Source organism: Cydia pomonella, chromosome 11 (assembly GCF_033807575.1).
Source record: "Cydia pomonella isolate Wapato2018A chromosome 11, ilCydPomo1, whole genome shotgun sequence".
In the NCBI taxonomy this organism is placed as follows: Eukaryota; Metazoa; Arthropoda; class Insecta; order Lepidoptera; family Tortricidae; genus Cydia; species Cydia pomonella.
In genome coordinates this window covers 20127042-20141386 of record NC_084713.1, presented here as the reverse complement: position 1 = coordinate 20141386, position 14345 = coordinate 20127042, and the positions used below count along the sequence as shown (strand labels likewise).

Genomic DNA, 14345 nt, shown 5'->3' with positions numbered 1-14345 from the left:
TATATTCTGAGTTAAAAATTGTGATCCCTTCGCAATAGGTATTCGATATATTTAAACCATTGAAGCCAATGTCATAAGAGTTAACGAAAAAATATAGTAATTGTATTGATTGGTCCCCCAAGTAAAACACATTATTTTAATAAATTGAACATTGACTATGACAAATTAAATTTTGATGTCATAAACATAATCATATACGTGCTGTACTATCCTGAAGTATCGCTAAACAATTTTGGTAATTTCAGTTTTGAGAAATGAAAAGCAACCAAACCACCAATCACTACTTAAATATAGAAAAACGAATACCCAAATAAGCAGTTAATTTTATCCCTTATTCCGAATCAATTTGTATTTATATATGAATTGTTATTTTAAATTAAGTATTTTGTTACTTCATGTCATTATTTTCTTCGACTTTTATCATCTGCAGCTGTTCAAACGGGATTGTGCATTTTGTGCACAATCATGTCTCGGTTTCTTTCCTTGTAACATTTAAAAATGTCAATCATTGCATTTTGCATAAAGAAAAATGTCCGCCTACTTGTCAAAATTTTGCATTAACGCACAATGGGAGTAAATCTTTGGATAAAGGCGATGGGATTAAAATTTTAGGAATTGTATAAATATTAAAATCATCAAATAAATCCTCAATATGGGTCACGTCGCACGGTCTACGTGCCACTAATTACATAATAATGAAAATTATTACCTGTTGCTGTAGTTTTATAATTTCTAAGTTGTAGGTACCTATACATATAATTACAAGCTACCGATTTTAAGTATCACTGAACAAAATTAATCATAGAAAAAAATTAAGATATATGTTACCTACATTTTTCAGATAAGATCTTATATTTTTATTTATTTGACATTGAATAAGTAATGTTCAAACGCATATTGTTTACAGTGGACGGTGTTTCTTGTGAGAAGCCGCTGGCTACTGTTTCGAGCGACACACTGCGACCTCCTTTGAGATGAAACCCGAGGAGGTGAAACCAATCACGCACCACATCTTCTACAATGAATGCCCAACTAATATTTTTGAGAGTTTAAACACGCGTGCCATCTGTTGTAAGCCGATGCAGTGCGGTCCCACCCGTTGTCGTAGCCCCCCCCCCGCGCCCCCACCCTCCCGACACCCATGCGGCTTTCGTTCAAACTTCGTAGGTCAGTTACCGCCCGACCGCAGGGGAGCATGGCTGCGTCAAAAGTTTTACCGCGATCACGCACTCTGTGTTTACACGCGCTATAAAACAAAGTGTAAATAAAAGGAACTTTTAACAAATTGGACTTGAAGTGAGAAAAAGTTTATCGGACTAAGTTAGTGGTTAATAACAGACAAATGTACTGTATTTTAAAGTGAAAATGTTGAGGAACTTATGCGGAATGAGTTCGTTAAAAGTTTGGATGTGTTTGGTCGTGGTAGCGGCTGCGCGCGCACGGTCCGCGCCGCCCGCCCCCGCCGGCTGTCAGTGGGACTATTCGGATGCAAAGTTGAGTGAATCAAACTTTCTCACGTGTAACATCAAAACCATCGGCTCTGCAGACTTCTTATTTAAAAACATTACGACCGCGCAGGCGTTCAACATTAACAAGTTGAAGCTTACTTGCACCGATCTGCTTTTTTTCGAAAGCTCCCTACACATGAATACCGGCAGTTTCCTGGGGCAACTTCGGAAATTGGAGGACTTGCGCGTTGAATACTGCAAAATTCGTTACGTTCCGGCTACTGTTTTGTCTCCGCTACGTGACTTGACAAGTTTAACTCTACGCTCCTACAATACTGATTGGCCTGCGATGACTATGGAATTCCACGCGGAGAGTTTCCGAGGTCTAATGGAACTGAGGTCCTTAGATTTAGGTGACAATAACATCTATATGCTCCCTTCCGAAGTTTTTTGTCCGCTTTTTAGTTTGGAATCTTTGAATCTGACCAACAATAGAATACAAGACATATCAGAAATCGGCTTTTCCGACTGGGGCAAGGGACCAATCGCACCTGGCAAATCCTGCAATACTGGACTTAAAATGCTCGACATATCCCATAATAATATCTTAAGGTTGCCCGACAACGGACTTTCTAGCTTGAGATCTTTAGAAGTGTTGAATATTCATAACAACCTAATTAACGAGATAGGCGACCGAGCCTTTGTCGGATTGAATTCATTAAAAATTCTGAACTTGTCCGGGAATAAGTTAGTTGCTGTCCCTCCAGAACTATTCCAGTCGTCGCGCGTTATAAAGGAAATTTCTTTAGCGAACAATTCCCTCGCAGTTTTGGCCCCGGGATTACTCGAAGGCTTGGATCAACTTGAAAAGCTGGATTTATCAAGAAATCGCCTAACAAATGACTGGGTGAACCGTGATACCTTTGCCGGCCTTATACGTTTAGTTATCCTGAATTTATCTCACAATGCTCTTGCCAGACTGGACCCTAAGTCATTTCAAGATTTGAATAACTTGCAAGTTTTGAATTTGGATAACAACGCTATTGAAACTATCAGCAATGGCGCATTTGCCGAACTTAAAAATCTACATCATCTCTCGATTTCGGACAATAGAATTAAATCACTGAATGAGCACATCTTTTCGAACCTTTTTGTTTTGAATCAACTATACATGGATAACAACAACATTGACACGATTCACGAGCGTTGTTTCGAAAACATTACTTATTTACAAGATCTAGGATTGAATGGAAATAATCTCAACACAATACCAGAAGGCATTAAGAGGCTACGATTTTTGAAATCTCTAGATATCGGCAAAAATAACATCACGAGAATATCTAACACATCATTTGAGGGATTAGAGGAACTTTATGGATTACGGCTCGTGGACAACCAAATTGAAAGCGTCCCTAAGGACACTTTTAGTACCCTGCCCTCGCTACAAGTTCTTAATCTGGCTTCAAACAAGATTTCGACCATTGAGCAGGATGCGTTTGTGTCAAACCCGACACTAAAAGCAATCCGATTAGATGGGAATAAACTGACCGACATTCGAGGTGTATTTAGTAACTTGAATACCCTCGGCTGGCTCAACATATCCGACAACAAACTTATTTACTTTGATTACAGTTACATGCCAGCGGCTCTTGAATGGTTGGATATCCATAGTAATAATATCACGAAACTGGACAATGAACATAATGCGCAACCGAATATCAGAATGCTCGACGTAAGCTACAATGCTTTGGAAAACGTCGATGAAAGATCAATACCTGATTCTATTGAGATCCTTTTCTTGAACAACAATAAAATTCACACGATCCACCCAGGTACATTTTTACAAAAAAGAAACTTAGAAAAAGTTGTCGTGACCGAAAATAAATTGAGAACCGTCGAGCTATCGGCGTTCACTCTGCCACATGTAGCAAAGCATAGATCATTGCCAAAATTCTTCATTGGAAATAATCCATTTGTTTGTAACTGTCACATGATTTGGCTTCAGAAGATAAATCTTTGGAATCATATGCGGCAGTATCCGAGATTTGTCGATTTAGATTCAGTCACGTGCGAAGTCGTTAATAACAAATATGGCGGGAACGCTAACCTAATGGATGTTCCCGAGACACACTTCTTATGCTCGTATGAGACTCATTGCTCGTCGAACTGTTTTTGCTGTGACTTTGAGGCATGCGATTGCAAAATGACTTGCCCCGAAGGCTGTTCCTGTTTCCACGATAGTAATTGGAGTTCCAATGTGATTGACTGCTCTAATGTTGGCTACACTGATATCCCAGAAAAAATACCTATGGATGCCACAGAGCTTTACCTAGATGGTAATGACTTCGGTTCATTGAACAGTCATTTATTCATCGGCAAGAAAAAGTTGCACAAATTATACTTAAACAACAGTAACATCGCTACAATCGATAATGACACTCTAAATGGACTTCATGCTCTGAATATTCTGCATCTCGAAAACAACCATCTAACTGAGTTATCCGGGGGAGAGTTTTCGCAAACAAAACATTTGAGAGAGTTATACTTGAATAATAACCTCTTGACAAGTGTCGCGAATAAGAGTTTTGAGGGCTTGTCAGCTTTGAGAGTGGCACATTTGGAGGGCAACAAGATCCTTGACCTTGACAAAAAGTTGGCCACTGTCACGACGCTAGAAAATGTCAACGTTCAAGGAAACATCTTTACTTGCACGTGTGATAATGTGTTGTCACTTCAAAACTGGCTCAAAAAACACAATCAAGACCCGTTGGAGATGTTGTGTGTCGACGAAAATGAACTAGTGTCCAACCTAACCGTGTTTGACGTGATAGACAGTTGTCGTGATTCAAGTGTTTCGGACAATACGATTCCAACTGAGAATCAACTTTATCGGTACGACGAAGTGAGCACCATAAACCTGAACTTTGTACCTTTATTGGCGGTGGTCTTAATAAGTGTTATTCTGATTCTATTGTTTGGTGCCTTAGCGTTCTCCTTTAGGCAAAACGTGCGCCTGTGGGCCCATTCCAAATATGGCGTCAGGCTATTCAAAAGTGCTTCTATTCAAGAAAGTGAACTAGATAGAGACACTATGTACGATGGATATGCAGTGTATAGTTTATTAGATGATGATTTTGTATCAAAAGTTGTAGCCCCTGAAATGGAACACTCGGGTTACACAATGTGCTTTCATTACAGGGACTTGCAACTCGCCCCCGAAAATTACTTAATTGAACAAATTACTAACGCGGCTGATTCGGCTAAGAGAATTCTTATTTTTGTATCTTTTAACTTCTTACAAAATGAATGGTCAAAGGCTTCATTCAAAGCTGCCGTCAAACACATTATAACTTCTATTCACCCGTCAATCAGACGTCACCGAGTAGTATTCATATTGACGACGGATGTGAGTGCACTTAATTTAGATTTAGACTTCCAAAATTATCTGAAGTCATGCAACGTCCTTTTGTGGGGTGAAAAGAAGTTTTGGGAGAAAATAAGATTTGTAATGCCCGATATTTCTAACTTGCAATGGAACAAAGACACACTGAATTACAATCAAAATGTGTGTCCGAACGGGAGGCGGCATCCCTCTAGATACACGGCGTCGCCGACGGCGCCGGAGCATTGGTATAAATACGACGCGATTCCCCCGACTACCCCAGTAGGCAATGTCGGCATTAACATTGAAGACGACACTTCAATGTTGACTAATACTACGCTGACGAGCCAGGTTCCCGACGGGGAAAATATCCATCATAGTTACATTTCTATCGATACCCAAACGTATGAGCAGCCATACGGTGGGCGACCGAGGCCACCCCACACTTTGCGTAAACATCCCGTACACAACTCCCCGTCCATGCTCGACGAGCAAGGCTACTTGCAGCCGCGTTCCTCAGTACACGAGTGCCTGCCTCAAACTCACATATCCACGCACAGATGATAAACTTATCTCCTAAAGATAAATCCTAATTGCTTCACATTCCATGTGCTGAGTGCGCCTTTTAAGTTGGCCATGCCTTAAAATCGTGATAAACTTGCAAGTGTTTGGTTTCATTGTTTGACCAAATGTTTGTTGACTTGTTCCTTGATAGATAACATAAACATTAGTTTGTATGTGATGAGACTGTATCGGAATTAAAAGTAGTTGGATGCCTTATTTGTCGAGAATTGTAAAATTGTAGTAAATAAAGATTGAGCGATCATTGTTCACTAAGACTGATCTGTTTAAAATTACATTATTGCCATTTCTTGAACGAATACACTTATAGTATTTTGGTATATTATATTATCTCATTGTTACCAAATATTTTGTCGATAGATGTGTATAATGACTTTCTGTATAAATTATTGTACCTATTGTAAATTATTTTAGAGTTACTAGTCATTAGGTAGGATTGAGTAGTATTAACATTTTGTAAATAGTTTGTAAATTTGGTTAAAGTACTTGAATCTTCTATTCAAGTCCTGCCTTTAAATGTTGTAGTGTCATCAGAGTAGCCTAATAAATTATGACACGATATTCTAATGTTTAATGTACCTATATTATATTTGTCGACTGTTATAATACTACTAAAACTGAAAATAAAACAAAATTACAAAATAATTTCCTCTTTCCTTTAAGCATCGTTATTGCCCATTAACTTATTACAAAGTTTGTTTTACGAGCATCATTCCCCATCATTAAGTAGTTTAAGTTCTGCTCATTTATTACTAATAAACTTTGTGGTTTGTTTAAAGAACAAAGATGGTCAGAACCTTTTATTTCACCGACAGCAAAAACTTTATTCACCAGTTAACCGTTAACTTTTGTTTCTGCATTGAGACTCATTCCTCAAAGTCATAAAAAAGGTTCAAAATAATTTCGAAGCCGACAATCATCCCAGGCCATAATGATGGTCCCTTTTCAGGTAGACGCTCCCAAGTCATATTTCAACCGTCATGGATACACTATGGAAGCTATAAAGAAGATTTACAATACATTCTATATTCGTAGCTAGTTAGATGTGACCTTCTGTTGGACACGGTCAGAGTTATTGATTTTTTGTAATAGTTTTCGAAGTGTGTGCAGTCACAGCATATGGTGTGACATGTTCACAATGGCGGTCAGGTTTGAACTTTTTCTACATATTGTCCAGTGAACGATTCGTAACGCAACTGACGCTGCACGCTGTCCTTTTCAGTTAAAACGATAAGTAAACACTCCGTCAAAAACCTGTCAATTGATTTTACATTATGTTATTTTAAAATATCAGCGCTTTATGCCATATATGTAGCGGTAATATCAGGTAAGATACCAACAAAAATACTCTGATACTGAACCAAGCCTGCATTATCTCTAAACATCTTGATAATTGTAGGCCCAAAGATATCCAAAGTAAAATTAACGAGTTAATCAGCTGGAGATTGCGCAACCTTTCTAACGAGCTCTATAATTATAGCATAGAAGCAGAACAAAAATATGCGCCCACGCATTTGGAAGTTTTTTGTTGTCTTATTCATACCTAGTAAAAAAATAAAGATGTCCAAATTGCACAAATAGCTCTTAAGTAACATATGCACATCTTATAACAGAGGGCCTACCGCGAACCACGTTCGACGTGTTGCCTCCCTGTCACACTTCCGTACAAATTTACTGGTGCGACAAAAAGGCAACACGTCGAACGTGGTTCGCAGTAGGCCCTCAGTATACCTATTCAAAATTAACTTTTACGTCCGCAACTCAACCAAAGCTCGGAAAAACGTCCGTCATTTTGAAAATAAAACCATAATTATTTAGGATCCATTTATGAGTCGAAAATGTTCGTTCGGACGTCATTGGGGCATAGTTAATCGTTAACATTAGTATAAGGAAGTCTCTGTTATGTTTTCAAAATGACGAGTCTTTTTACGAGCCTTGCTCAATATAGTTGCACACGTAAAAGTTTTATCAGTAAGGTTATTCGTTTATTACTGGCCACCGTATACTAAAATAGCTAACATAAAAATTATATTTATATATTCGCACAATTGAACTATCTCAACCAAATAACATTAGTTCTGAAAATTAATTATATTGTGAATATTAAACATATTTTTTTTTTGTATAATTTGGCCAGTTATTGGAAGGTGGCCAGTAATAGACGATTAATCATATTCTTTTAATTTTCTTCATTTCTTTTAATGTTTTATGGTGACTATTTCATACAAATGGATTTGTACCTACTCACGAGCAACTCAAGCCTATCTATCTATCTATCTATACATATAATAAAGCTGAAGGGGGTCGAAAGTCTGTACATGGAAGATATTCGAAAAAAAGTAGGCTGGGGATACTAAGAATCGTTAACAAAACACGTTCCAACAGTTTTTAGAATTTTTGTCTGTTTGTCTGTTTCTCTGTTTGTCTGTTTATTTGACATCGCATCACGTGAAAACGGCTGAACGGATTTTGATGAAAACTTTACTAATCTGTCGAGAAAATGCCCGGCCAAGTTATAGGCTATAAAAATTCAACCCCTAGAAGGGGGGGTAGCCACTACACTCGATTGAGTTAGTTTTTAAGGAGGTGCAAACTTTTACAATAAATATGTGCTACGAGTATCGAGTACCCTGCTAAACTAACAGATATGGTGCTGAAATTAAGCAACCGAGGAAGGATTTTGCTAAATTAACTCCAAAGTTAGAAGAGGGGCGTACGGATATCAATTCAAATTCAATTGTGTTGATGTAATAATACAACGAAATTAAACGACAGTAAATTAATTGCCATACATTGCACAGTGCCATCTTTTGGGAAACTGAGTAAAAATTTTGTAATCAAGTAAACTAAAATTTTTTAGAAAAAATCCGACTTCAATGAGATAGACCGGTGAAAGGACGATTATTGTTGATTATTGATTTCATACAATTAAATTAAAAAGACAGCGTCCTACGCCTCATTATGTAGAAAAGGAGGTAACATGTTTTTTTTGTCACTGCGCCCACCGTGACACATTTCAGATTTGCCATATGGTTGACTGGTAAGATACCTGCAATAGGTTATTCGACTGTATTTAAGATAAATTATTTCACACCATGCATGAAATAAAGCACCAGATAATTATTAAAAAAACTAAATAGGATAGAAATATAAAAATGTGTCTTGAAAACCTAACTGCTTGACAAACATGCACAGAGAACAAATTGCCAAGCGTGAACTATGCATCGTTGAAGAGTTCCATTCTGTTCATCATGAACAGTTCCACTTCATCAAATGTCACTATTACAAATGTAAATACTTGATTTGTTGATGAAAATACAAAAATCACTATATGTATGCCTTTCACATTTGAAGAGTTCCCTCGATTCCTCATGGACCCCATCGTCAGAACTCGAACTTGACAAAAATTTGTCTTGAAAATCTAATTTACTTAACAAACACAGCGAAGAGGACAAATCGCCAAACGTGTACTGTGTATCGTTGAAGAGTTCCATTCTGATCATCATCAGCAGTTCCACTTCATCAAATGTCACTTTTTTAAATGTAAATGCTAGATTTGTTAAAGAAAATACAAAAATCATTATATGTATGACTTTCATATTTGAAGAGTTCCCTCGATTCTCCTCCTTTTGATAGTGGCAAAATCAACACATATCAACACGCGTATAACTACATAATTATTTTAAAAAATATTTTCTCCGTCATGAATTATACCTCATCGTAATTTTATCGTATCCATATTTGATCCATATTATTCATACGTATCGCCTCTTTTAAGCACTTAATAATGGCTACGAAGGTGGGTACTATGAAAAAAAAAATCTGTGATGTTTGCGGTGTAAATGTCAAACGATTTGGGACTCGCATTTTATACGCGTTAAAATGCCATAAGAACTAAAAACTGAAAATGCCTTCCCGAAAAAAAGCGAACTTTGCACGAAAGTCTCGCAACGCATTGAGGTTACGAAACTATAGCGACGATCGTGATTTTAGGCGTAGCCACAACTACCAGAGACGTTATGCAGGATCGTTCCATCCATTGAAAACCTCATTCGTAGCGTGTACGGAGACCTGAGCCATTCTTGGGTTTGTGAGAGATCCATACTCACGCCCATAGAGGAACGGTCCATGTTCACGCAGAAAAATGAGCAGGCGGAAATCGAAGGTGAACATGCAGTATATAATTCCATTAACACTGTCTTGGATGAAGGCAATGTCACAACATACCCAGTAGAGTTCCTTAGTTCCTTAGCTCATTGAGTGCTTCAGGACTCCCAGCACACACATTAACCCTGAAAGTTGGAGTTCCAATCATGCTTCTTCGGAATTTGTCGCCTCCGAAGTTATGCAACGGAACCCAGCTAAAAGTAGTGCAGCTGCAGCGAAACCTCATTGAGGTGCAGATCCTGACGGGGTGCGGCGCCGCAGAAGTCGTGTTCATCCCGCGCATCCCCCTCATCCTGAGCAGTTTCCCGTTCCACTTCAAGCGCCTACAGTTCTCCGTGAGCATCTGCTTCGCCATGAACATCAACAAGTCGCAGAGGCAGACGCTGCGCGCCGCTGGCGTGGACCTGCGCACGGGCTGCTTCTCGCACGGGCAGCTCTACGTGGCGTGCTCGCGCGTTACCAGCTGCACGGAGCTATTCGTGCTGATGCCCGCCGGGGAGACTCGCAATGTGGTGTACAAATAAATATTGTAAAATGTCAATGTTATGTAAATATACTATTACATACTTACTTATTAGTATATAATTATATATATACATTTAGTTGTGCATATATAAACATAACTGTAAACAAAATGTAAATACTCGGCCTCAGTTTTTGATATCTACGAGTATTCTCCTTTCCTCTAATCCTACTTCTAACTAATAGGTATTACACCTAAATTCGATAGTGTTCGGAAGTATGGATTTCTATGGGTATATTTCTTACCTTTTCATGCTTAGACTGATTGGTCTAAAGCACCGATTTGGATGATATTTTCCATGGACAGGAGCAGTCAAGGACGTAAAAAAAATACAAAAGTGGAACTGTATTGTCCGATATACATCTACTACTTTATGTCGTTTAAATCACGTCAAAAATTTGAAGAAGGACTAATTTGAAAAAAATAACAATTAATTTTGGAGTGTAGTTTTATTAAGTGGTACCTAATTGTAAAATATTTTGTCTAGACTACAGTCCTCTAGCGTATCCATCTGTCAACTTTACTTCAAGTTCCACCTCCAGGGCAGAGGCAGAGAAATTAGCGGTGAATGAGCTGGTTACTGACACAGACCGAATACCACGCGGGCGGAGCCGCGGGCACAGCTAGTTGTAAATAAGATTACTTACACCATTAACTGCCACCCCACACTAGCGTCTCTCGAGCGTCGGAGACTAATCATCTCTATGGCTGCAGCTCGACGCAACGTTGGCCTAACTGCGGAGCGACGCCATTTTCCATGGGGCTGACTAGATAACGACGCTCAAAAGACGCTAGATCAAGTCAGTTTAATAATTAAGGTTGAGATTACTTGGCTTAAGTTGTTGTTATAATATTAACACTCGTTTAAAGGTTTCGTCGGTAGGTACCTACCCATCTAAGTAACTACAAGATGATATTTATAAAGCTTTATCTCTAGGCTCAAACATTTAGAATTTTAAAAATAGCAAAGTGGGTTATTCAATGTCCGAGACGAGTGAAATAATTAGGTACTCCCAAGGCTATAAAAATCTAGACAATTACCTACTATTAAGTGACATCGTCTCGTTTTTATCACCGCACCTCCCGCCAAAAAAGCAAAGTTCATCCTCACTTCTTAGATACATGAAACACCAAGAATAAGCAGGCTTCTCGCTCGTTTCTTCCTAGAACGTGCAAAATGTGAAATGAGTTGCCCCCTGAGATGTTTCCTTTGCGCTACGATATGGCATTCTTCAAGAAGCGGGTATTTAGGGTTCTCAATCGGCAACGCTTAAGTGGTTCCTGTGATATTGCTTATGTCCATGGGCGACGATGACCGCTTCCCGTTAGGCGGCCCGTCCGCTGACTATTACATAAAAAAAAGTCTGACGACCAATGTAAGATATAAAGGTTAGATGGGGTGGGTGAGAGATACATTATATTATATATTATATTATAGGACATTATTAGACAAATTCACTAAGTCCCACAGTAAGCTCAATAAGGCTTGTGTTGAACGTACTTAGACAACGATATATATAATATATAAATATTTATAAATACTTAATTACATAGAAAACACCCATGACTCAGGAACAAATTTCCATACTCATCACACGAATACATGCCCTTACCAGGATTTGAACCCGGGACCATCAGCTTCGTAGGCAGGGTCACTACCCACTAGGCCAAACCGGTCGTCCATTGCCACAAGAGAAGGTTTTATATGGAATTCTTATACTGTTTTGCTTACCCCGAGCAAAATACTATGTTTCTCGTTCCCTATACGTGCCCTTAAATCTTTTTTTCAAGAAACATATTTGTAATTTTCAGCAAAGTGCGATCGATACTGCGGCTTAAGGGCGTTGAAAGTGGCCAACTTCACTAGAATAGCGACCGTTTGTTAGTGCGGTAGAACTGTGGTCCATATTATTTGCCTAGTCCATATTTTATGGAATTTACTATATTAAAATTTACCATCGTTTTTGGGTTCGGTAACCAAAGGGTAAAACGGGATCCTATTACTAAGACTCCGCTGTCCGTCTGTCTGTCTGTCCGTCTGTCACCAGGCTGTATCTCATGAACCAATCAAGCTAGACGGTTGAAATTTTCACAGATGGTGTATTTCTATTGCCGTTATAACAACAAATACTAAAAAGTACGGAACCCTCGGTGGGCGAGTCCTACTCGCACTTGTTCGTTTTTTAAATATACCATTATATAAAACATACACAACTGTGTCTATGTGGTAATTAGATGAAGAAGAGTTTTTAGAAAGACTTGTCAAAATAATTCCTTGTAAAGTTCCCTTTAAAGTGCATCTTAAGGATTTTTTATCTTATATCCAGTGTAATAGATATCATATTCCCATACAAAACTATTCATATCTTCCTTAGTCGTACCCAGAATAAGAATACAAACAGAATTTTCCCCGACACCACATTATTCCTGCAAAAAAACTCGAATAAAACGCGTCAATAAAGAGATATAAATTGGGTTATGGGAAACTGACCACGCATTCCAATGTCTTCCAGAAAATCACGATCTTATGGTCCAATGTAAGGTGATCTTCATGTCCACAACTAATACGAAAACTCAAAGATCTCACTATAACTGGTTAGTAGCTTTTGACTAGCTAGTGGGAGTGATAGGGATAGCATGGATAAATCACGGTGAAAACGTTGTCACGAGCGGGACAAAAAATGTGGGAAACTACGAAACGATTTCATTATCCCGTCCAAGCATGACTTTATTTTTTAATGAGTTGCTGGCGCAGATATTTTTCTAAATAGACGTCGTAGGTAAGATCTGAAATCTATGTCGAAGATATCTAAGGTTTTCGAAAGTATGGCCTTTATTACATCCGAATTATGCGATATCGATTATAGGGTTCTTTATTTATTTATTTACGTGGACGACATTCGGAAGATTGCGTGTCACTTCTGGATGAGATTAGCTCAGGACCAGGACAAGTTGCGTACTAAAATAGAGGCCTATGCTCAGCAGTGGGAAATAAAGGGCCTTCTGGATGAGATTAGCTCAGGACCGGGCAAGTTGCGTACTAAAATAGAGGCCTATGCTCAACAGTGAGAGATAAAGGGCCTTCTGGATGAGATTAGCTCAGGACCGGGACAAGTTGCGTACTAAAATAGAGGCCTATGGGAGATAAAGGGCTGATATGGTGGTGATGGTTATATAAAATAGAGGGGCAGATGAACTAATATGATATTTTAGTGACACATTATCATAATCTAGTTAGACTAATGAGAAAACAGACACAACAATGATATATTTCTCAAATAACTCGGGAAAAGGGGAATATAAAAAAAATGAAATGAAAATTTGATTAAACCATTGTAAAAACAAAGTTGAAAATAAAGAATGTTCCGTATAAAATTTTATCACAGTAAAAAGTATGGGATATTACTTGTAGAGTAACGCAAACAAAAACAAAATATTCAGAATAAATATAACCCATTTTACAAAAAAACTCTTATGCTAAACAGCTGAAGACTCCCTTAAAACATAGATGGGTAGACTTAGCTAAATGGCTAGTTACTTTTTAAGTACATCTTATTGCTTATTGTGGTAACTTCAATTTGATTTTGCGTAAGAGAAACTAAACATTTTCATTTTAAACTTAAACATCCTAAGTGGATGGAGTGGGTGGGTGGAGTAAGTGGGGTAATTGGTAGTGCTTGCGTGATCTTAGTTACAAGATATATATCTTTTGTTCCCGATATGGATAGATGGAGGTACCATTTTATTGACTTTGGAGTTTGGACCAAGAAATAATTTGCAACGTGCAGGGAACGAAAGAAAAACAAAAGGGGATCGCCCCTTGGGCAGCAACCATCAATATCATAAAGCGTGGTATATTTTACGATTTATATTTGTTTTATAAGTCCAGTTTTATATCTTGCAAGAACACGTTTAATGTATATTTTTGGCGAGTAATCTCACAATACCACCGCTGTTCGATGAGGATGTTCTGAAAAATCGTTACGACCAGTCATATTCGCCTAACCAACTTTTTCCTGCAGCAACTCATTTACTTACTTAGACTCTATTGCCTAGGCAATAAGGGTGACAACATTTAGTGCCAATATCTCAGTCCTGCAATGGAATTCCGCTTGGTACCCATAGAACGAAATGAAGTACATAGAAATACCTATCTTATGACCTAACATCTCTGTTAGTTTTTAGACCAGGCCCCATACAAAGTTTGCATCTCGTTCGCTCCAATAGGATTGTCTAAGTAGGT

General features: G+C 38.3%; 1 protein-coding gene across 1 annotated transcript; it reads left to right on the top strand.

Moving 5' to 3' along the window:
* The first annotated feature begins 1162 nt into the window (after nt 1-1162).
* Nucleotides 1163-6057, top strand: LOC133523053 (toll-like receptor 6). Its single transcript, XM_061858560.1, has one exon. The coding sequence runs from the start codon at nt 1366-1368 to the stop codon at nt 5392-5394; it is 4029 nt and encodes a 1342-aa protein (XP_061714544.1). The 5' UTR covers nt 1163-1365; the 3' UTR covers nt 5395-6057.
* Nucleotides 6058-14345: the final 8288 nt, after the last annotated feature.

Bases quoted from the DNA above. Each gene is read 5' to 3' on its own strand.
- LOC133523053 (XM_061858560.1), top strand. From the start codon at position 1,366: ATGTTGAGGAACTTATGCGGAATGAGTTCGTTAAAAGTTTGGATGTGT.